Below are 24,604 nucleotides of genomic sequence, written 5' to 3'. Positions count from 1 at the left end.
TAATGGATACATTAAAAATAACAAAGCCTTTAGTCCCAAGCAAGGAGAGTGGGGTAGGCTAGGATCAGAAAGATAAACATTGCATCAAATCAGATTAAACTTAGGAAGAAGGGTAAAAGCATACCTCCAAGGACATCACCTCCTTTTCCAGCTTGCCATTGGCCTTCACCATACAGTCATACCCCTGCAAAGAAGATCATCATGATTCCTGAACATATGTACTCCAAGAAGGGTAGCTACCTATCTAAATTAAAATGCTACACTGAACAGAAAAATATGAGCATTCCATTATCCAAGTTCTTTAATTACTATGGAAACAGAATTGCATATCAATACTATCTTTGTGCAAGTGATCTTCCAGTGTTAGTGCGGAACCGCTGATCAAAAGGGGATTGATGAATCAGTGAGAAGCAAAGCACAGATTAAGTATACTACATGTCCATGCAGTAATTCAGGAAGAAAGAGTTACAAAATGGACTACTGCGAAGCAAAATCTGGTCCTGCTGATGCGCTAATTTTTTTATGCACAACACAATGTACCTCACAAAATTCAAATCTAGATTTGCTACTCATGAGAACTACAACATCGACCAACAACTAGATATCTGGACACCATAACTACAAGCAAGAGTTTCACACATGCATATCTCATTTTAAGTGCTTAACTACAAACGGCATTACAAATCACAGCAGAAATAAACGACTGTAAGACAGGGACGAGATTCACACTAAGGCATTTGTGCAGCAGATTTTTCAAGTTGGTGTGAATTCTTCAGGTTCTTCAAAAAAGAAACAAATGGAAACAGATATGCACCTTTAACACTAAGTTTTGTTGCAGTGTATGTGCAGAATTGAGATTAAAAGGTCATTTGTTTAGACATCCATCCACTTTAGACCAATGAAGCAATGTGACAAATAAAGCACGTAGATGTTAGTAGGATGCAAGTTCTGTATCGTTGTAGTGCCTTTCAGAACTACAAAGAGGAGACAGAGTTACAAGTGGACCAATGCCAAGCAAAACATACTGCTGGTCTGCCATTTTTTTATGCAGCTTGCAAATGTAACCAACAAAAATCCAAATCAGACACCAACATTCAGCCAGGACCAGATAAGTACAACATTACAAGTGCAGAGTACATGCACAACTATGTGAGAAATTGTAACATATGGAAGGTGAGCACATGCACAACTATGTGAGAAACTGTCACATATTCCATATTCAATTTTGCACTAGAAGTTTACTGACAAACTGGACAATGTGAGACAGGAATGAGATTCATATCAAGGTACAATGTATGATCACCTTCCATGAGATGTAGGCTTCCTTGCTCACTTGCACCAGATTGAAATCAAGCTGCTTCATTTGCCTGGAGTTCACAGAAATCACAAGTCAATTTCAGCACAAAGTAGTATTGCCACTTGCTGTATTCAAAAATCTAATCAGAGTAGCATCATGATTCATCAGCATTGCAAGAAGAAGAAGAAGAAGCAGCTGAAATGAAACAGATGAGAGGGGAAGAGGAAGTGAAAGGAGACCTTTTTACGACGTCAAGCTCCCCGGCGAGCTCCTCCACCTGCTTCTGCACCACGAGCGCGCGGCCCTCCGGCGACACGGGGTCACCGGGCTTCCACCCAGACGGCGGCACCCAGAACGGGTCATCCACGCCGGCCTCCCGCCGCGTGGCCGCCAGCTCGGCCGGCTCCAGCCAGTACTCCAAGCCACCGGTGGGGTTGTACCGGCGGCGCACCCGCTCGCCGCTGCCGGCCGGGACCTTGTCAGCGATGTGGCGGAGGAGGTGGTCGAGGAGGCCGGTGTCGCCGATGTGGCGGCGCGCCTGCGCCCTCACCTCGGCGCGCGGCGCGGGCTTGCCGGCGCTAGCGCCGCGCGCGCGCAGGATGTCTACCAGCGCCGCCTCGCCCGCCGCATACCGCCAGGCCGCCCAGCGGTCGACCTTGCCGCGCGGCGAGCTGGGCTCGGGAGCCGGAGCGGGAGCGGCGGGCTTGCTCTCCGCCACTTCCTCCTCCACCTTCTCCTCCTTGAGGGGAGTCTTCTTGGCGCGCTTGGCGGGGCCGGGGCGACGGCCACGTGCACTCGACCCCGCCCTCTTCCTGCTCCTCCTCGTCGTCCTCTCCGCCTCCACCACCGGGGGCTTGACGTCTCGGCTGCTCTCCTCCTCTGCCACCGCCGTCTCCTCCTTCACGACCCGAGGGGCCTTCTTGGCGCGCCTGGGTGCACCGCGGCGCCGGCGCAGGCTGCTCCACCTCGCCTTCCTCCTGTTCCTGGACCTCGACTTCCCCGCCTTGGCCACCACGGGCTTGTCCTCGCGGACGCTCTCTTGCACCGCCGCCACCTCCTCCAGGCGCTTCCTCTTCTTGACGCCGCCGCTGATGCTCTCCTGGTCCTCGTCCCCGCGCTGAGCCGCCGCTCCCCGGCGGCCCATCCCCTCGACGTCGACGACGACCTGTCCAGGAGCGGCAGACGAGGCCGGGCGGTGCCGGCTTGGGTACTCGACGCGCCTCGTCGCGCCCCAGCCCACGCAGGTGCGCTGCAAGGCGAGCAGCAGGCAGGTGCCGTCCGGCGAAGGCGAGCGCCGCGCGGCGGGGGCCGACGACGGCGGCCCCGAGGACACCTGCTCCTGCTGCGGGGTGAGGAGGCACGGGCTGCGCGGCTCCGGCGAAGGCGAGCGCCGCGCGGCCGGGGGCGACGGCGGCCGCGGGGACCGCTGGCGCTGCAGGGCGACGGGAGCGGGGCTGCGCGGCTTGGGCTCCGGCGGAGGCGAACGCCGCGCGGCCACAGAGGACGGCACCTGCTCCTCCGGCTGCGGTTGCTGCTGCTGCTGCTGGGAGAAGTCGTAGAGGCGGGGCGCGGCGGTCCAGAAGGCGTCGGCGTCGGGGGCGGCGTCGCGGCCCAGGTCCCGGACGGCGGCGCGGCGGCGCAGGAAGCGCGACGCGGGGATGATGCCCCCGCCGCCGCCGCAGGTGCTCATGGCGCGGCGACGCGAGGCTGAGCACTCACGAGGGCCGAGGAGGGGACAGGGGGAGAGAGCGAGAAAGGACAAAGCTTTTGCGCGAAACAGAGCCTGGAGGGGAAGGAAGGAGAAATCAAAAAGGGAGGAGGAGGAGAAGCGGAGGGGCGTGGCAGGTGGCAGCTGCTTTTGCGGTTCCGGCCGCTCGTCGCGTTGCGACAGATTGCAGAGAGGAGGCTGCTGCCTCGGGAAGCGTGCTAATCACCTGTCGCATGATCACGCAGCAGCCACTCCACTCCAGGTTGATCCCCCTCAGATCTCTGGAGTGGCGACAAGGGACGCAACCGACTCCCTTTGACTGGGAGAGCCAACCGGCTGGTGGTGGTTTTGTATTTTATTTTTTTCGCGCGCATTTCTGGTGATACCGAAACTGACTGGGAAATGGCGGGAAATGGATCTGGTTCCAAAAAAAAAAAAGAAGGAGCTGTTGTACAGTAGGTTACTTCAAAAATAACCTTGTGTACTAGTGGCAGTTTTTGAGAGCATCAGACTGGTCTCCGTTTCTGAGAACAGGGCACCCTGCCTTTTTTTTTGAAAGATGTACGGCACCCTGTCTGAGATCATCTCATGCGTTGATCCTGCACACAGAATGGGGCCCGGTCCGGCTGATGCTGCAACGCATGGAGCGTCCAGCAAGTACAGTAGGCACTTGGCAGCACAGAGAAGGAACCACAGGTCCACAGCACACAGAAAGAAGGGCAGCAGCTATTCCTCCCACTCCCAGTCCAAGCTCCCCACTACAGGTGAGCGGGCGGTTTTGGCAGGACTCAAGGCCAAAAGTAGTACGACCAAACAAACGCCAGTCTTGACCGCTTGAGCCTGCTTTTAGCACTGGACTTCCGATCCATACAAACTACACCAACGATAAAAAGATAGTTTACAGCAACAAAGGGACTCTCATTGTCGAGTTTTAAGCCAAGGGAAATCAAGTAAAAAAGTAACATATAAACAAGAGAGGTAACCAAGTCCTCTAAAGAGCTACATACCACGCAAGCACAGGCGAACACTGATGCATGCAACAACTATTCTTTTCCCCCCAAGAACCAGACCTCATAAGTTACTAACATCCAAGCGTACGTGACATAGCCTGTGTGACGGCGCACACAACCTCCAAAATTACAGAGACCCTGCTCATGATCCACAACCAGCTCTGAAAAATGCAGAATTTCTGCATATCGAGAGGTGGAGCCCGGCAGGGCAGACGGCGGCAGCCTTCTCCCACCGGACAACAGATACGCTTGCCCATAAGAGCCGCCTTCCATTCCTGCCAATCACGATGCTCCAGGGCGTTGCGGGCTGTTGGAGCTCGAGCTCACACGGTTGTGTATGCGACATACTCACCGTCCGTGTAGCTGAGCCGCCGAAGCGAAGCGGAGTGCAAGGAGGGGACCAGGACAGCGTCAGGGATGCCGCCCACAGGTGCGCCACCGTCTGTGGGAGTTGCCATCTCGGGTTGAGGAGCTGTGGTCATGGAGTTGAGGGCAGCGTTCAAGCCCATGGACGATGGCTCCGTAGCAATCCTGCGGGTGAAGAAAATTGGTAAAGCCTTAGCACGTCACATGAGGCGAATAGGCAACCATGGGTTGGAGAAGGTTTGTGCTCACGTTAAATCAAAGCTCCTTGCGTCCGAGCTCATCGCAGTGCAGACTCCGGAGACAACCCACGGCGGGAGGATCGGGTCCTTTATTTCCATGCTGTAGCAGATATTACCAGACGTGGAGGCAAATGCTGACCCTGGTTCTGCGTCAAACCCACCGGAAGAGAGCAGACCCATGTCTGCTCGCCTCATCTCCCTGCATTTCACCTGCAACATACATAGGTGCAGATGATAAGATTTCACAATTGTGCAATGCGACTTAAAACACCTAGCCATGTCAAAGCTTACCCCTTGGGAATTAAAACAGTGCATGAAACAGTTTGCATCTACAGTATAATTGACAAGCAATTTAAAAGGTTCTTTTTATCAGAAAACAGTTGAAGATTTAAGTTGTCTTGTATTAAAAACAACCTCAAAAGAAAAGAAGTAAAAAAACAAGACTACAGATATGAGGCAACCTCTGGAATATGTAGGCAGCCATTTTGAAATGGCTGCGGTGAGTACAAGACTGGGACGTCCACAGCAGATAAAGAATTCAGCAAGGACCTGAAGAACCGCAATATCAGATTAGGTAATGGAACTTTTGAATCAAAAGAAGAATGAGATAAGGGAATAGTGAGTCACCCTACTTGTAGTTCAACAGAATGTCATATAAACCATGAACACTCTCATTGCCAGTAAACGCAAGTAATGACTGCGTGGTGTTATCCACATCAGATAGAGCATCTAAATGGAGTGCCTGCAACTTATTAAATGATGTTTGTTTTCCAATAGTTAGTTCTGCTGCATATTGATTAAAGCACACCAGGCGAAATTGGAAGGAAATTATTTTTTCTCGAACACAAATTGGAAGGAAAATAAACCTGGCCAAGATTGCGCCTTTGTATTTCTGAGAGTTCGATCAGGTCATCTTCAGTAGCCTGCTCTACTTCAGTGTTGCAAAGAGGCATGGAAAAGCAAACACCCTGCGACAAGCAAGGTCATATTGTTACAATGACAAACATGGTACAAAGCTCAAAAACAAGCTTAACAGAGACTAATATCTGGAGCAAATGTTCCAGTCCCATGATCCTGATCCCATCATATACCAAGCAACGGTAGACAAATGACTTTACTAACAAACATAGGTATCTATCGATAAAACAGCCAGAGGTATCTACTTCATTAAAGCACATTTTTTATATCAAGCAATGGTAGACAAATGACTTCAACTAAAATAGATATCTATTGATAAAAACAGACAGATTTATCTATTTCTGTCATGCACATCTTTGATACCAAGCAATGGTAGACAAATGACTTCAATTAAAATATATATCTATTGATAAAAACAGCCAGAGATATCAACTTTCATTCAAACACATTTTTCTAGTAAAAACATACAGTGGCATTGCTGGTCAGCAACTACAAAGTGTGGTAGTCATATGCCCAAAAAGCAAAACATAGGGAATCATTCCTGCAGATACTGAAATCAGAATGAGCAACTCACATGTTTCCGCAGTAATGAGCGTAGGCCACGTGTAGATTGTGACAAGTAGGCATTACAGGACTGTTTTTTCTCCAAATGGTTTCCACCAATGAAGAGAGCAACAAATTGTGACGTATAAACTGTGATGAGAAAGTGATGCTCAGAATGGTTGATGAGGTTAGACAGAGAATTACTAGTCTAATAGAACAATAAAATTCATAACTACTAAAGCACACAAAGTGGAATTGCAGATGGAGCTGACCTTGAGCAAAATGTATCAGTATGTATTTTTTTTGCAGAATTACAAGTAGAAATGCAACTTCGCAGCATGTAACGAGTTTCCAGCAAAAAACTCAAAGCAGGTAGGTTATAGGTTTTTGCGTGAATTATAATGAGCTAGTGTTTTTTGTTACAAAAGGATCATGACACTATCTTTTTTGTGCATATAGGCATACATACATAGTGGAACATTAAATAATATGAGTTATGTGGAGAAGGTACCATAGAATATATTCAGCATATTCTTCCGGAGCATGTAGTAAAGATTTTGAAACGAATCTTCCCAGTCCTGATGCCTTTTGAGAAGAAAGTCATTTTCTACAAGGCCAAAGAGTAAATCACTCATATGGAATTGTGTTCGCAAAAAGAATAAGGAGTAATTCTGGTGTAGTGATTACCTCCTCGTGCAGTTGATGAGAGCATAGCAGATATGATGGACGAAGGCAATAAAGATTGTGGATAGACCCATGATCGTAGTGCCTTGGAGAACAAGAATTCCTTCTTGCTCTCAGGCTTTGGGTACTCTAAGTTTTGACACCCACGAAGACAGCTCTGACCAATGGCTCCAGTGATGCTGCTCCTGCCAAAACTCGTATTGAGCTTGTGACACCTGTTACAAGCATAGGAGTCGTTGACAGTATTTTGCAAGTCAGTACAGCATCTGAAGAGGCTATAATTTCCATGTTATCATTTGTCAAATATAATTTTCAGAATTCTAACTGAGGTTAAAGGTTCAAGCAAAATAGACACATGATATTTATTAGGAGTATGATTTATAATTGAAAAAATCAGAATACAGACTAGAAATGCAAAAGAAGCTAGTGCACACCCACCATTTCACAGACGATGATGAAACAAACTGCAAACTAGTCTTTAAGGTAAAATCCAAAGGAGCTCTTTTCCCTGGAATGGTGATCTTAGAAGGGCACACGTCTGAAGACTTCAGTGCAGCATCACCAACTTGTACATTAAGGTTGCTGAGTCTAGAAGCCACAAAAGCATCACGAGCTCCAAACCCTTTCAGTACTTTTTCCTAACATTATGTGGTACGAATATTAGCTGAAATGACAACATATTACTAAATTATAATAGATGAATGGTTATTACCATATCAAATTTGTTAGAACCAGTCTGCTTCTCATCACCAACATGAAGCTCCGATACACTGCGCAGAGCATTTGCACTACATTTCTCAACTTTCTTGAAACCTGGCTTCGCTGCCTCCGTCGTTGATGGAACAGAAGAATCCAACTTAGCAGAGTCACCAATACCACTGAATTATGGTAAAGAAGCCAAATAAGAGTTTGAATGTATAGGGCAAAGCATACACCCAAAATTCTGCAGTCAGATCATTACCATGTAAGTGAAGACGATGCAAAATTTGAAGCTGCTGTAGCATCAATAGTCTTACAAATCTTCTCGTTACTCTGCAAGGCATCCTGCAGGATATTTTACATTAGAACCAAACCAATGAACCAACTAACCAATATTGGTGCTAAAAGACTGATTGGGCATTAATTAGTCCATATAAATGAGGAACATGTTGAATTCTAACCTTAAAGTTTTCCTTCCCAAGGTTCCTTGCTTTTCTCACAGGAAAGACCTCTGTAACACGTGTGCTAATGTATTTGGATATCTTTTGTTGTTCTGTGTTTCGGAGTCCATTGCTTGACCTATATAACACAAGATATAATAGTCAACTTTGTCACACAAAAGAAAAGGAGCATAAGAGGAACTAAGGAACATAACAAGGCTAAGAAAGCTACCTATCGAATGCGGCAGAAGAAGGTAACTGATCATTTGCAAGCTTTTCCGAGGTACACCGCTTCAGTTGCTCACCCTGCAACAAATAATTATTGAAACACTTTCAGTGTTTATCTGCACTTTGTACAACAATATGCTCAGAATACAATGTGAGATCTCTCAGTATTACTGTGCACCTATGTTTGTATGATGCTTACAACAGGAATGTGGATATTTTCACTTTTCATAAATAACTCTGTGACATACAATGGTACATCAGGATGTGTTCCAGTAGTTTCTAAGAGCAGACTGTCCTCAATAAATCCTAGCCATGAACAATTCAAATATGACAACAAAACAAGTGTCATGGACAAGCATGATGAATTTCCCCATATATCCTATGTCCATCATGGTTCTCAAAAAAGTGATGATCCAGTCAGATTTTCATTAGGTCAGCTATATAACAAGGTGGATGAATAACATGGTTCTTCAGTTCTAGGCATGGTTCTTAAGGCGCTGTGGCGACTCGTGGCGACCAACCCTCCTCACAACGCCTAGGCGTATAAGGCGCACGGCAAGGCAACGCCATAGACATATCCTAAACATACCATGACAGCAAAATTGAGTAGCATATACATACCTTTGTTGAGCTGTTGTACCATACATTCTTCCCTTCCCAATTGCACAAAGTCTATATTAGCTAGCCCGTAGCACAAAGCAACATCACATGGCTCAATTAGTAAACAAAACAGAGGCACAAATCACAGCCACTAACATATGAGTCATAGAGCAGAGCCACGTACCACTCAAGCAAGCAATAGAGGTATAGAGCACAGCAAGCACAAGCAGCAGAGGGACGTAGAGAAGGGAAGCACGAGCAGCAGACTAGAGGGAAGGGAAGACCCGAGATTGGAGATGGATTACCTGGCCATTGCAGTCTTGCAGAGGACTGGAGGCCGAGGATCAGCAGAGGACGCAGGGGACACGTGGACGCGCAAAGGAGGCGGGGCTGCATGGAGCCGCACAGGGCCGCGCAGACGAGTGGAGATGTGTGGGGCCGCATGGGTCCTCGCGGAGATGCGCGGAGCCGCGGGGTCGCCGCCGCCGCCTCGCGGAGGATCCGCTCCGCCGCCATGAGTTCTTCTCCCACCTCTCTTCTCTGTTTCCCTCTCTCGATTAAGCCAGGTCTAGCCTTTTGCCACTCGATTTTGCGTCCGATTCCCGCCCGCCCTCAATTTCACACCCGATTCCCGCCCGTCCCTCAAGTTCCCGCCTGCCCCGCTCGATTTCCCGCGCAGTAGCCATGTATGGCGCCCACCTCATCCTCCAGGACACCCAGCCGACGCCTTTGGACGCCCAGGCGGACGCCATAGGCATCCTAGCAAGGCGAGGGGGACGCCTACCATCCCGAGCACGCCTCAACACCTAGTCGTCGCCTAGGCGACGCCTTACGAACCATGGTTCTAGGTAGCTGAGCCTAGCTCAGTTGGATGAGGGTGTGAATGCGCACCTAGATCACCCAGGTTGAAGTCCTCATTGAGGCAAATTTGGGTGCCTATTTTCTTCTTAATGTAAAGCCACCTAGTTCCTCCTAGGTTTGTCTAGTTTTTTATTTTCTTCAGTTCTTAAAAAAAAAACAAAGAAAGAAGAAGAACAACAACAACATTTAATGTTATACATTGCTGTTATGTGCTTGCGCGCTAGATCTTTGAACTAGGTCAATGAGAAATGACAAAGCATAATCTATTAACATTGGGGAAATACCTCAGAAAGCAAAACAATGCAGCAAGGATATGGACTAAAGAAGTCAGTCGGGATTAAACAGTGCATTTTATCACATTTAAACTCCCATGTACAATGTGTCAGGAACAACTTAATATACTGTGTCATGGCAATCTGTTAGGAGATCTCCTGAAATAGAATTAACATTTCATCCTACTGTGCATTCCTTGGGAGAATAAAGCAAGCATCGCTGGACATAGAAGATTAGGTGAAGCAAGGCATTACTCTCAGTTCGGAAGGCGTCTTCCTCTTCATCCTCGGAACCCCCGCCTGCCTCCCAATGAACGAATCACCATTCAGAGCAGACTCAACAGCAGCTTGCGCCATTGTAGCAGCATCCAATCAATCCTCTACCTCCGCATCTCCCCCTCAGCTTCCTCCTCCCCTGCCTCTATTGCCCGCTCCCTCGACCTACACCACCACAGAGCGAAGACATACACTCGGATATCAGTTGCTTCATTCCTTGCTGTTGTACTAATTAACCCATGTCTCAAAACGAAGCACACAGATCATGAACCCCACACCACACCAGTACAGTTTTTTTTTAATTTGGAAGCATGGCTAGAATGGCACGCGCGTCGGATCTGATTTGTCCCCTGAATCACGCGGGTACGCTTAAGCCCCCGAATCAAGGCTCGAAACAATAGTATGCGGCGGTGAAGGCGCATTGCCCCCATTCACCGGCAATACTAGCGGGAGCCCCGGTACGACGGCGCCGCGGTGGGGGCGGCGACGGCTCCTACAGCCGCCGGTGGACCTGCGGGCCCCCGAGCGGCAGCGGGTGTAAAGCTAGGGTTTGGGGCTGCTACAGTAGGCCGGGTGTGGGGAAGCGCAGCGGCGGGCGCAGGGGCGGGGATGCGGAGGCGCGGCGGATCGGGGACGGCGATGGCGACGCGGTTAGGGAGGCGATGACTGACCTGACGGCGGGGCGGCGGACGGCGGAAGGTTCCGGAAGCAGCCCCCGCGCGGTCCGTCCGTCCCCCGGGACCTTCTGGAAGCTTCCGGAAGCGGGGGCGAGCGGCGGGGACGGGAGGGGGAGAGAGGAGGGGGTAAGGGGGTGGGGATTGGGAAGGCGGGATTTGAAAAGGCGGGGTCGCGCCTGCCGGCTCGCTTGGTTGGGTTACTCGGGGCGGGGCGGCGGGGAGGGGAAAACCAAACACCCCCGTGCCTGGTGGAGTGGTGGTGGGAGGAGCGTGGGGTGGGCGCGCGTCGGAGCTGAGAGAGACCGGACGGTTACTTGTGTGGGAACCGAGCCGAAATTTTGGGACGGGGCGTTTCGATTTTTGAAGCCCCGCCACCGAGGGAGCCAAATTTTCGCGCAGCCCGCGCTGGCGCAGGGGTGCGGTGGGCCGGGCATGATACCGGCAGTGGAGGGAGTCATGGGCCGGAGAGAACTATTCTCGTTTCGGGCCCTCAAAATATATATATAGCTTGCATCCCAGCGCATGGTTAGCAGCTTGGAGTAAAAAAAAGGACAAAAAAATAAAATTCGAAAAAGAGGTGCTGATTAGCAAATTTTCGGAAAATAGGTACCTCCCGCCCGATCAACGAGCGGGAGGCGTGGGGCCGGGAACCTCCCGCCCGTTGGATGGGCAACGGGCGGGAGGTTCCAAAACTTTTTCCAGACCCCTCCCGAGGGCCTTTTCGCGAATAAAAAATTTTTCTTATTTGCGAAGAGATCCCTGATGCGGCCGCGGGGGCGTCCCGCCTGCCCAACGGGCGAGAGGTACGGCCCTACAGTGCGGAGGGGCATCCCGCCTACCTCCCGCCCGTTGGGCGGGCGGGAGGTCCCCCCCCCCCGGCGTTATATAAGCCCCAAGCTACCCCTAAATTCCTATTTTATTCAGCAAAAATCAGGAAAAAAAGAAAGAGAGGAGAGGAAGAGAGAAGAGGAAGCGGTGAAGCCCTGTTTACACGTCGGTTTGGAGGTATATTCTTATTCTAGTCGTATAATACTTGAAAATAACTATAATCTAGGAAATATTTCTTAGGGTAGTTATATTTTGAATAGTTTTAGTATTTTTCAATTGTTTTTAGTATAATTTATATTCTGAATAGTTTAGAATGTGGAAAATATAATCTGGGAATTGCTGAAACTTAGGATCGTTGTGTATTAATATGTAGTATAACTAGTTTATTAATGATTGACAGATATGTCTTCCGAGAAGGGTACTTTCAGTATATATTACGGAGAAGGAAATGTGATTTATGGACCGAATAGGGTAGATTTAAGTGAATTCAACTGTGCGGTCAGAGGAATTACCAGACCCCACGAGAGGATATTTGAATCCCTATACAACTGGTTAATGAGCGGATTAAGGATTAATCAGGAGACACGCGCTGTGGGTGTTCAGTGCGTCATAAATCATACCACTCACGCTTTGATCTGAGAGCTGATGCCACTTGCAAGCAACAAGGACTGGTTAACTTATCTGCAAAATGCAAGTCATTGGCAATGGCCACTGGTACTTCTTGTCAGTGTGCACCAGAAACCTTTGATAAACATTGAAGCTGCTCCGGGGGATGAAAATGTTTATGAAGAAGTTGAGGAGCCAAACATTGAGGTAGGTGGCACCGCAGTACCTCAATGCGTGGCTGATGAGGGGGAGAACATACCCCTTATTGTTGAACAGCTGCAAGATGAAGAACGTGAATTGGATGAAGCAATGAATGCCGATTCGTCTGATGATGATGAGAATATGCCTGAAGAATGGGTAAGCAGCGACTTCAGTCATCTTGTCGTAGATGAGGGATCCAGCGTGCCTTGGGATTGCAGGGAGAATAAAGTTGTCCAGGATGCGAGGTACCACTCAATTGATGAGGTGAAGAAAGCTGTTAAGTGTTGGTCTCTCTCTTATGCGAGAGTTCAAAACAGTCGAGTGCAAGTCTCCTAAGTACGATGTGGTATATGTGAAGGAGTGCTATCCGTGGCGGGTGCATGCCTATAATGGCAAATGGAAAGATTATTGGGAATGCTCAATTTTCACTTAGCACACTTGTCATTTGCCGGGCGCGCAGAAATCCCATCGCAACCTTACATCGCAATATATTGCAAACGAGATGTACGGGATGATAGTAGACAACCTATCATTTGAACCAAAGTCTATTATCAGGCATATTCAGGAGAAGTACAAGTATACCATCGGGTACGACAAGGCGTGGAGTGCAAAACAGAAAGGGTTAGAGATGAGGTTTGGGATGTTCGAGGCTGCATATGATAATATTTCTCGATTGTTGGCCGTCATTTGTTAGAGAAATTCTGAAAGCTATTATGATCTGAAAAGTCGAGATAGAGGACAAGGTCCGCCCTTCATATTGCAGCGGGCCTTTTTCAGCTTGGGTCCATGCATTAACGCATTCCAACACCGCCGGCCTCTCCTGTGCATCGATGGTACCTTTCTCACAAGAAACAATAGTTTGCAAATGCTGACAGCTATTGCAGTGGATGAAAACAATCAATTATTTCCGGTTGCTTTTGCTTTTGTTGATAGTGAGAATACAGACAGTTGGTACTGGTTCCTGAAATGAGTTAAGCTTGCAGTCGTTTGGGATAGGGAAGATGTGTGCCTGTTACATGATCATCACGCCGCTATACTAAGGGCAATACTAGATTTGCAGGAGGGGTGTGTGGAGACCGGAGAGCCACCCAAGTGGCGTGATGTTCGCAGCAGGTGGTGCATGAGACACATCGGTGCAAACTTTTTCAGGCAATTCAAAAACAAGCACCTTATGGATATGTTCAAGAGGCTATGCAAGGAAACAAATTAAAAAAATTAACAAGCAGTGGCAGAAACTTGATGAACTGACCGGAAAGAAAAGAAGCGAGGACGCAGCAAAAACCAGAACTGCACAAGACGAAACAGAGGCTTTGTGTCCTTTGCCAGCAGATACTGCACGTACTCGCAGAAGGTCTGGATTAGCGGTGAAAACCTTTTCTGAATGGATTGAGAATGAACCGAAGGAGAAGCGGGCATTGCTTTACGATACCGATGGTGCAAGGTATGGTATAATAATCACCAACTTCGCCGATGTTTACAATTGGGTGATGCGAGGTGTTCGTGGGCTTCCACTGGTTGCAATTGTGGAATTCATCGTCCATGAGTGTACCGGTTACTTTAGAGATTGGTTCACTAAAAATCAGGCATACATGCAAGATCCTGACAGATATTTTGGGAGTATGATGACAGATTATATGACCAAGAAGGCAGCTAGCGTCCAGCTACACCACGTACGGCAAGGTGGTACACAGGAGCTCAAGTTTGAGGTAGCTCCCAAAGATAGAGCACGACGTGGCATAAGACGGCACACTCCTGTAAAGGAGTGCATCCTCAAGTTTGATGGTTCTTGTTGTTGCTCATGCATAAGGCCAAAGTTGCTGCACATATCTTGTTCTCATGTAATGGCTGCTTGTGCGGATATTGGACATCCTGTCGATATATATGTTTCCCATTACTTTAAAAAGGAGATAATTGCTAGCATCTGACAGTATGAGATCTATGGATTCCGTATGGTTGGATCGTTCACTAAGACAGCAAATCCTGTGATCTATATTCCAGACCTGAGAACAGCTCGGGTTAAGAGAGAGCGTCGTCAGACACGGCGTATTCGTAATGACATGGATGAGCTAGAGCTCCGTCCGAGGATACAGCGCTGCAGTGCATGTAACCAGAGTGGACACACGTATAAACGTTGTCCAAACAATGATGCTGGGCCTAGTTCTGCTAAAGCTGGCCCTACAGGTGATGCTACAGATGGAAGACCTCCGGTTGCATCAAGGAGTGGGAGACGTCGCCGATCGAGTGCTACTACGACATCAAGCATCGTTTAGTTGTAATTTTATTTGAACGTTATTTGCTCATGTGTAATATTTGCCGCGTTGAGTTTGTATCAGACCTGGATGTGTATTTGTAATTTTAACAGACCATTATGTGTATTTATAATATTTGCCGCATTGATTTTTAACAGATCATTATGTGTGTTTGTAATTGTAACTGTGACTTGGCATTTGTATATTTAAACTGTTTTTTTATCATACTATTTTATTTTTAATGGCTTGATGTATCGTACTATCGTAATATTTGGATTCTACGTTGCAAAATGTTATCGCTTAACCATCTTTATACGAGTTTTAGATACCGTAATCTTCTTCGTAAAATGGAACTAAATTTTTTTATGTATACAAAAGAGTATGGCGAATAAATCTTATATTTGAAAAAAGTATGAATTTTAAATAGTTTGTAAAACATAAATTCCAACAAAAAATAAGAAAGTGTGTACCTCCCGCCCGTTGGGCGGGCGAGATGCCTCAGGGGCCTCTTCGCGAATAAGAAGAAAAGTTTCTTATTCGCGAAGAGGCTCTCAGGAGGCGTCTGGAAAAAGTTTTGGAACCTCCCGCCCGTTGGATGGGCGGGAGGTCCCCAGCCCACGCCTCCCGCCCGTTGATCGGGCGGGAGGTACCCATTTTCCGAAAATTTGCGAATCGGCACCTCTTTTTCAAATTTATTTTTTTTATCTTTTTTTTAAAAAAAGTCTAGCAGCTTGATCCTGCTGGTCGATCCAGTGGCGGAGCCACCAATGTGGCAGGGTATGGCGGTTGCCATACCTACCCACCGAAAAAAATAGCGATTCGTCATTTCGTCACTCGTGATTTTGCCCCCCGCCCGCCCGTGGCCAGCAGCTCCCCCGCGCGCCGCCCCAACGCCCCGCCGCCGCGCGCCCGCGCCCTCTGCTCCCCCCGCGCCGCCGCCGCCCCCTGCTCCTCCCCGGACCCCGGCTCCCCCCGCACCGCCGTCGCGCGCCCGCCCCCCCGGCCCCCGCCGCCGCCGCCGCTGCCCGCCCGCGGCCCGCCCCTGCTCCCCCCCGGCCCCCCCCCCGCCCCGCCGCCCCCGGCTCCCCCCGCCCCGCCACCGCGCCCCCTGCTCCCCCCGCCCCGCCGCCCCTGGCTCCCCCCGCCCCGCCGCCGCGCCCCCTGCTCCCCCCGCACCGCCGCCCCCGGCTCCCCCCGCGCCGCCGCCGCTGCCCCGCCCGCGACCCGCCCCTGCTCCCCGGACCCCGGCTCCCCCCCTACCCCCCCCGGCCCCCCCCCGCACGGCCGCACCACCGCCCCCTGCTCTCCCGGTCTCCCCGCGCCGCCGCCCCCGGCTCCCCCCGCGCCGCCGCCGCGCGCCCGCCCCCCCGCCCGCGGCCCGCCCCTGCTCCCCCCCGGCCCCCCCGCCCCCCCCCCCCGCACGGGCGCACGGCCGCACCACCCGACCACCGCCCCCTGCAGCCCTGCTCCTCTGGTCCTCCCCACTTCCACTTTTATTCTTTTAAGTATGTTTCTAAATTCTAACTTCTAAGTTTCTTTAGCCCTGTCTAGGATGAATGCTTGTATAAATATTTTTCAATTGCACCTTGTTAATGGTTAGTGCCAAATTCTAGTAAATCACTTGCACGTTGTTTATTAATTACTATTAAACCTTCTGCTACCTACGAAATGCTGTGGGGGTAGCAGCATTTTCCATACGATGAAATGATGAATATATATTTATGGCCCCTGTGTGATGTAAACTTTGGCCTGATCCTTGTGCTCTGCTTGTAGCCTTGTACTAGATATTTTCACCTATCCCAGAACCTAAATTCACCTTTGTCCTGACCCATCCATCTTCCATCTAGTATCTGTTTCACAAACCAACACTAATGCTTGTTCTAATCCCCAACACTAATTCTAAATTTCTATTGATTTTGTTCCGTTAAAATTTAAAAACATTATGTTCCTTGTATACTTAATGAACTTAAATTGCTGTTGATATATTTGGTTTAACAGAATTACAGAAGAAAGAACTCCAGTAAGAGATGGCTGGTAATGGAAAGGGAAAAGGAAAGATATCTCAAAAAGGTATTCTTGTGATTTGCAAAAATTGATTGATTCAATTTACTTTTACATTGACTGATAATTGATTTTATTTTTACAGGTTTAAAAAGCTATTTTGGCACTGGTTCCAGTGGTTCAAGTAGACAACCAAGTACTCGTGGTAGTGGAATTGCTCAACAAGAGGTTGAAGATGGGCAAGATCATTTTGCGCTTGTAACAACCGGTGTAGAAGATGAATTTGCTCAAGCAACAACTGGTGTAGAAGATGAAGTTGCTCAAGCAGAGCTTCAAGAAGGTATAACTGAGTTCAACCCGGACTATATCATATCGGATCCAGGACTTCGTATTTCAATTGATCATTTTGCCCCTAATATTAGAGATGAAGTTAGAAGGGCTTTTATAGCTAAAGGTCCTTTTCAACCAATGGATCATAAGTTTCCTACCTCGAATGATAGTAGGAGTTTTCAAAAGAAATGGTTTAAGCAATACAATTGGTTGGAATATAGTGTGGAGAAGAATAAAGCTTATTGCTTCTATTGCTATCTTTTTAGACATGATCGAATAGAAGAGAGATTTGGTCATGATGCTTTTACAAAAGCCGGTTTCTCGCAATGGAAGAATGGTTATTTAGCACTTCCAAAACATGTTGGTGGACCTAGTAGCATTCATAACTTTGCAGCAACATCATATCATGATTGTGATAACCAAAGATCAAGTTTAAGAAATAAGGTGTCAACTCATACGAAAGATGCACTGGTCAAATATGAAACCCAGTGGAAGCTTCCTTGAGTATTGTTGCTTATCTTGCATTGCAAGGTGAGCCGTTTCGAGGGCATGATGAAACTTATACTTCATTGAATAAGGGCAACTTTTTGGAAATGCTTGATTGGTACAAGGAAAGGAATGAGGAAGTAAAATGTGCCTTTGATGAGTTGTGTCCACAAAATGCAAAAATGACTTCCGGCACGATTCAAAAAGACCTTGCAAACTCTTGTGCACAAGCAATCACAAAGGCAATAAAGGAAGAAATGGGGGTTGTCTATTCTCTATTCTTATTGATGAATCACGTGATATATCTATCAAAGAACAAATGGCCATAGTTGTTAGATTTGTGAACAAAAAAGGGGAAGTCATAGAAAGATTTTTGGGTATCAAGCATGTCAAGGATACAACATCGGAATCATTGAAGAAAGCATTACTTGAAGTGTTAAATGATCATGGTTTAGTTGTTGCAAATATACGAGGGCAAGGGTATGATGGTGCTTCCAATATGAGAGGAGAATTTAATGGTCTTCAGAAATTGATTAGAGATGAGAATCCTTTTGCTTTCTATATCCATTGTTTTGCTCATCAATTGCAATTGGTAGTTGTTGCTGTCTCAAAATGCGCCTCATCTATTGAAGATTTCTTTGAGTATGTGACACTAATTGTGAGCAGCACTTCCACTTCATGTAAAAGGAAGGATTTATTGCTTGATAGACATCGATTGAATCTCTTGTCTAAATTAGAGAGTGGAGAAATATCATCTGGGAGAGGTAAACAACAAGAAACATCATTAGCAAGACCTGGAGATACAAGATGGGGATCTCATTATAAGACTTTACTTCGTATTGAGTCAATGTGGATTCAGTAATAGAAGTGCTAGAAATTGTGAATCAAGATGAGCGCAATCCATCTAGGGCAGGAGGATTGGTACAAATAATGGAGTCTTTCAGCTTTGTATTTATCATGAAGATGATGTTGCAAATCCTTCGTATTACAAATGAGCTCTCACTCATCTTGCAAAGGAAGGATCAAAATGTTGTTCAAGCTATGTCTTTGATTATTGATGTCACGACACGTTTGAATAATTTGAGAAGTGAAGGTTGGGAACCATTGTTTGAAGAAACAAAAGCATTCTGCCTTGCAAAATGTATCCCAATACCAAATATGAGTGATCAAGTACCACGATTTGGTCGATCAAGAAAAGGTGGGAGAAACAATATCACTCAAGATCATTATTTTCGTGTTGATATCTTCTATGCTGCAATTGATGCTCTTACCACGGAGTTTGATCACCGCTTTAATGAGCGGTCCTCAGAATTGCTTGTTGGATTTTCTTGTCTTGACCCTAGAGATTCATTCTCTAAGTTTGATGTTGAGAAACTTGCTCGTATTGCGGATATCTATTATGATGACTTCTCTTTTGATGACCGCAAGACCATAAAAGATCAACTTCAAACTTTCATCATTCATGTGCGGCGACTTGAAGAATTCAAAGTTTGTTATGATCTTGCAAGCCTTTCAAAAACAATGGTTAGACTTGAGAGACACATTGTTTTTCCATTGGTTTATCGTCTCATTGAGTTGGCATTGATATTACCGGTGGCGACAGCAACAGTTGAAAGGGCATTCTCAGCTATGAAGATTATTAAAACTGAATTGCGCAACAAGATGACCGATGGGTGGTTAAATGATTTGATGCTGTGTTACATCGAAAGAGAAATATTCAAAGGTCTTGATCTTCAACAAATTAAAAAGGCATTTCAAAAAAAGAAAGATAGGAAAATGCAATTTCCTAGATCTTAATTGGTATGCATATTCTAGTTTTGTTATGAATTTTTTTCTATACACGTTAAATTAGTTTTGATCACTAACTATGTCTTAAATTTGCAGGTTCATCGTTTATTGATATGTTTATATGGATTGTACTGCTCGCAAGTAATTTTAATGCATCATATAAGAGGTAACATCTATCTCAATGGTGCTTTTGATTTGTATCTTGCGTTTTAGTTTGTGTCATGCACTCGCGGACTCGCCAAGTCGCCATACCATAAATTTTTTGCTGGCTCCGCCACTGGGTCGATCCATTCATACACGTTACACTCACAGTGCAGGTGCCGTTGAACCGACACGGGCGCGTGACTTGGCCCAACAACCAAACGAGGATCGGAGGTCTGGTCCAGCTTGCTCATCAGAAGGCCGGTCCCGGAGGCCTGTACGCCTGTGCTGGAAACGGGAGAGTTGAGGAGGTCCAGCCGTATCTATAGCCTGCACGTACGGCTCCACGAGCACGCGTCCAGCTAGTATTGGTTGTTCGAGATAACGCATGCATCCATCATTTTCATGCAATACGAACGTCTACCATTAATTGGAAGAGACTTCTAATCCAGAGATTCTAATGTTAGTGTCATTATTAGAAAAGAAAAATAAAGAGCTCTTTCCATTGTTCAGATTGAGACTTCAGAGGGTGCCTTGATTCTGTCATCGTGTACGGCTTACGTACTCGATCTCCCTGTGTCCACGGTTTGAAATCTCAACAAAGTTTGAAGAAAAGAAGATATATTGGTAATTCAGTAGATATTTTGGCACTATACATATAGTCTGGATACTCTTTAAGGTAATCAAATAGGTAGCAGCTCGCATTGCATTGTAGCGAATGAAGTGTTGGGTTAGACCGATTCTAAAAAACTGTCCCTATAACTTGGTCCAACCATTATGTTGGCGCTGCACACCTGCCGCTGTTTTGCTATACCACTAGAAGACCCTAAGCTAATGACATGCACGGGAGGCAACCTTCGTGGTGTGGCATTGTTCATAGTGGCCACAACGCGGTTCAAGGGCACCAAGATACGGGTACTAACTAGTGGGTCAAACGTTCCAGATGCCTCACATGCGTACCTGCCTATGGATAGATAGATGCAAAATACATTCCTCCTTTCGAAATGAATTTGTCCTTGGTTTGAAGGCTTGAAGCAGTGTATATACAGGGACTCATGCACAGCTAGAAAATTGGACATTCATCGGTACCCTTTAGTACCGGTCACATTTGAAACCGGTACTAAGGGGGCCGTTTAGTATCGGTTCTAAATTTTGAAGCGCTCCGAGGTTGTTTAGTATCGGTTGGTGTTAAGGCTCTGTACTAAATGGCCATCTATAGATTACTTCAAAAGGTAAGCATTTCCCGTTCAGGTACAAGTGATGTGTAGGTGGGATGGTAAGAAAGCCTCACGCGAGGCTGGAGGTCGTGGGTTCGAACCCCACGCACCGCGTGTGCGCATGTACATTGGAAAAATCATGTGACTTACTTTGCGCGTGTCAGGTGTCATTGGTTGTTCGAGAGATTCATTTCATGGAATACGAACAACGTCATCATCTGCCATGTGCAACTCGTACTTCTAATCTACTAGGCTTTGGAGTGAGATCGAGATCTTTTATGGTGTACAGTATCACCACTTAGTAGTATATATAGTATAGTATCACCACTTAGTAGTATATATAGTATAGAGAAGATCTAACCCTTCGTTAATAAAGTAATTTTGTAATTATTTTTCTAGTTATTATAAATGAAAAATGAAGGGATAGAGTTAGAAAGATAGTCCAAATAAAATGGATCTTTATGTCATTATTAGTATTTTTTTCTATAATACCCTTGTACTATCTATACTACTACTGAACTTATACAATTAATCTGAACCGTCAGATGTTTCTACACTAGTCTTTTTCAAATGACACTAGTATAGACCAGTATTACACGTCCTATGAAATTTTGTGAATTCACTCGGACCAAAGTATATTCGAGATGGAATTTAAATCCCATTTCTATCTCCTAATCTGAACCAGAACCACTACTTGCATTATGAGTTCGTATTCTGAAAACTTTATTCAGCAACGACACCTGATCCGGTTGTGTGGTGTGGAAGAGCAATGACAAAGTGTCCTTAATTTGCACGCAGGCTGCTTGGATGCCATGAATCGTTGCTCATTGGTGGTTACACGACATTCGACGCAGGAGCCAGGAGAAGGACTGCAACTTGAACCGTAGGGATCGACTGCAGTTTTATGCACATATGCAGAGCCAGAGGAAGTGAAAGAATCAAATAATGGCATTACATTACGTACGCTATCTCTAGTCTGTGGGTAACTGGACGTCATGAATGTGCAGAGCCAGCACATGACCATTGGCTGCCTCCGGTACATCTGTAGACCGCCATTTACATTAGTCGATCTGCAGCACATGAACTCTGACCCCTTTTCTACCAAAAAAAAAAAAAGATACGGTACGGTACGATCATCATCAGGTGTAACTGAGATCCGGCAAATATAATGCACCAGCACTACTCCCCCTCGCTCATCGAGTGATGAGTCATGCATGGCTTGATCTTATAAAAGAAACTGCATTGCTAGCTTTTTCCTCCTCTGGTTAACACCAACTCACGGCACGCAACGCTACGCGCAATGGAGGTCGTCAGGGGTGCTGGGAGGAGGAGGCACCAGGAACTGCATCTGCTTGGCAATAGAGGGATGTGGCGCTCTTGATCGACAGACTTCAAAGGGTGCCTCAGTTGACTTCTTTTTAGTGCCTGGGCCTGTGAGGAGACATCGTGCATAGTTCACTTATGTTCAGATTGCATCATCACTTCATTACTACTTACGTGCGGCACCCTTCTCCTCCGAGCTCGTCTTTTCGCATCAATATGCCGCCGCCTGCCCCTGATCGGCGATAGCCGAAGAAAGGGATGCGACTGCCGCGTGGATTTGCTCATATGCAGCAAACGAATTCCATCTGCTGGGTCAGAAGACTCGGAACGCGAGCTCCATTATCTCTCTCTTGCAAACCACTTGCCTTCTCCCGCCTGCCACTGATCGTCCAGTACCATCGCCGCCGGCGGCGCTTCTAGCGGCGCTGCCTGCGTCATCTCAGTCGTTGGCCAGCGATTCTGCCAGCTTCGAAGGCATTCTCATTCATATACAATTAATATTCCCCATATTATCCTTATACAATCTCAGTCGCGTACTGATAATCTTTGTTTTTTTTGCCATTGATAATCAGAGTTATTGTTTTTTTACTTAGGTCAAACCCAGAAATGATTGTATTTGTGGATAGAGGGAGTACATTGTACGCATTAAATGATTACTACTTGCAATGCTGTAATTGGAGGGCAATATTCCATCAGTTGCGACTAAAATCCCCTGAAGCAATTGGAAACAGCAAAATGTCCATCCCCATCAATTAACGCAAGCTCAAGGTGTAGGTGACGTGGTTCCATTCCAGTCTAGCTAGTGTCAATGATGCATAAGGGTTTCAGCTTTTCTTTTTTTTTTATTCTGTACAGTTTGCAGTGACATGATGACGAGGCCTGCGTATATAATTCCACGTTTATCATACAAATTATATATTACAAGGACTGCTGTAGGGCTATACAGGCCACACGATCCAGATATACAACTAATGTTGGCAGGCAGGCATTACTGAGAACTAAAGACATACTATGATCATTTTCCTTTTCTTTTAATTTCGTTCAAAGAAGACATGATATGAGCTGCTGTATTAAGAACTGAATACTCACCACCACCGTAGGCATGCACACCCCAGATTCTCTTGAAATGGACTTGCTTCCTGTTGTGTGCTCCATGACTTCCATCAGCAACAAGCTCCGACAAAGGGCATCGCCCGGTTGCGGTCGTAGATCAATCCATGCCGCCGCGCCGTGAACACGATCGGCCGTCGGTCCAGCCGATCGATGGGCCCGTGTCGACCGCAGCAGAGGCAGAGCGGCTAGCTGCTGCTGCTGGTGGAGGTGAGGTAGAGCAGCGGCGCCAGGTAGAGATGGAGGGCCAGGAACAAGGCGCCGGCGACGGCCACGAACACCACCCCGTACACCAGCTGCCCGACACCCATATACCCCTGCTGAGCGAGCGAGTGCGAGTCGTCAATAATGGAGGATTAGACGGCTGACGGAACGTCGGCCTAGCTAGGCCGGCCGCTATATATTTGTAGTTGTGGTGGCAGCCGCGCGCCGCCGGCCGCCGGCCTAGCAGCTGCCTGCCGGCCATGCGCGCGTCCATGACGACTGGGCCCCGGCGCCCACCAGTGAGCTGTTGATTGGAGGCGAACGCGGGCGCGGTCATGGCGGCCCGGCGAGTTGGTTAATTCCACGAGCTGCAGCGCGGCCGCGTCATGGACGCAGCGCATGCATGCAAGCGCCGGCCGACACGTGGGCGCCGACGTGTCCACCCACGTACCCCATGGGCCCATCTCTTACCACTACCGGAAGCAGTCAACGGAGTCGGCGACCTCCTTCCTGCCCAGCCCAGCGAGATTTTTCGTCTGACTGACATGTGGGATCCACCTCAAATGCTAAAAGCGGCCCAGCCGTTTGCTCGCTCGCTGTGGTCTGGTCGGCCCGTCCTGCTGAAGAAGGTCCGGATCTTTCAGCTTGGGCCGTTATAAGTTTATTGTGAGGCCCATCACAACTCTTTCGTTGTCTCTTTCTTTATTTTTATAGTAACTCTTTTTTCCTCAATCTTTTTCTCTGCCTTTGCAAATGTTACCTCGTATTGCAATATAGACCGCATGCTTGAGTTTTTATGAATAAATATACTTTTTTTATCCCAAGAACAACCACGATTATCTAGAAAACATGTTTTCTCATAGATAATATAAGAAATACACTCTCCTGGATCCAGTAAAAGAACGACTTAAATCAAGCTTCAAAGGTATCTACTGATCGAATCATCACACACACCAAGTCCTCCATTTTTTACTTGAGATATATTTGTTATTGTTTTTTACACATATACGTTGATACATTGTCAACAGCTAATATTATTATTCTTTTGGCAACAATTAATAAACAGCAAGATCAGTACACAAATAATTGAGCACGCTGTCCACAAAGGCAAACAAACGATAGCCAGCACATATTTAGATACAAGCACAAATATATATAAAACCACATTGTCAGGTGTTGCAGGGTTGCAGGGGAAAGAAACATGGTCAAAGCCATCCATGGGCTTCACATTTTGTATCAAACCTCCAGAGCATACCTGCGCTAATGCTTTCCGAGACCTGGGTGGTGGGCTTGGTCCATGTG

At 47.2% G+C, this 24,604-nt stretch overlaps 1 protein-coding gene and 1 pseudogene across 2 annotated transcripts; one reads left to right on the top strand and one right to left on the bottom strand.

The window, feature by feature from the left end:
• Positions 1–3,863: 3,863 nt before the first annotated feature.
• On the bottom strand, positions 3,864–11,029 carry LOC112883812 (protein downstream neighbor of Son). Of its 2 annotated transcripts, none has more exons than XM_025949046.1 (15): positions 10,813–11,029; positions 10,121–10,306; positions 8,137–8,210; positions 7,926–8,043; positions 7,727–7,809; positions 7,478–7,643; positions 7,204–7,403; positions 6,769–6,980; positions 6,593–6,688; positions 6,113–6,231; positions 5,487–5,588; positions 5,253–5,368; positions 5,082–5,169; positions 4,631–4,830; positions 3,864–4,546 (listed from the first exon to the last, which is right to left on the bottom strand). In XM_025949046.1, the coding sequence occupies exons 2-15, from the start codon at positions 10,220–10,222 to the stop codon at positions 4,339–4,341; spliced, it is 1,884 nt and encodes a 627-aa protein (XP_025804831.1). In that variant the 5' UTR covers positions 10,223–10,306; positions 10,813–11,029; the 3' UTR covers positions 3,864–4,338. The 2 variants fall into 2 exon arrangements, with proteins under 2 accessions (XP_025804831.1, XP_025804832.1); XM_025949047.1 differs by having other exon boundaries at positions 5,253–5,362; positions 10,813–11,026.
• Positions 11,030–18,018: 6,989 nt separating this feature from the next.
• Positions 18,019–19,504, top strand: LOC112887798 (annotated as a pseudogene).
• The last annotated feature ends 5,100 nt before the right edge of the window (positions 19,505–24,604 follow it).

The sequence above is a fragment of the Panicum hallii genome, chromosome 3, assembly GCF_002211085.1.
Source record: "Panicum hallii strain FIL2 chromosome 3, PHallii_v3.1, whole genome shotgun sequence".
In the NCBI taxonomy this organism is placed as follows: Eukaryota; Viridiplantae; Streptophyta; class Magnoliopsida; order Poales; family Poaceae; genus Panicum; species Panicum hallii.
The sequence above is the reverse complement of the archived record's forward strand: the minus strand, read 5'-3'. Positions and strand labels throughout refer to the sequence as shown.

What these genes read in the sequence shown, in the direction of transcription:
- LOC112883812 (XM_025949046.1), bottom strand. Translation starts at nt 10,222, where the DNA reads ATGGCGCAAGCTGCTGTTGAGTCTGCTCTGAATGGTGATTCGTTCATT. An exon ending in TTGGGAAGGAAAACTTTAAG is followed by an intron (nt 7,810 to 7,925) that starts GTTAGAATTCAA and finishes AATATCCTGCAG; the next exon opens with GATGCCTTGCAGAGTAACGA. An exon ending in TATGCTGAATATATTCTATG is followed by an intron (nt 6,232 to 6,592) that starts GTACCTTCTCCA and finishes TTCTCATCACAG; the next exon opens with TTTATACGTCACAATTTGTT.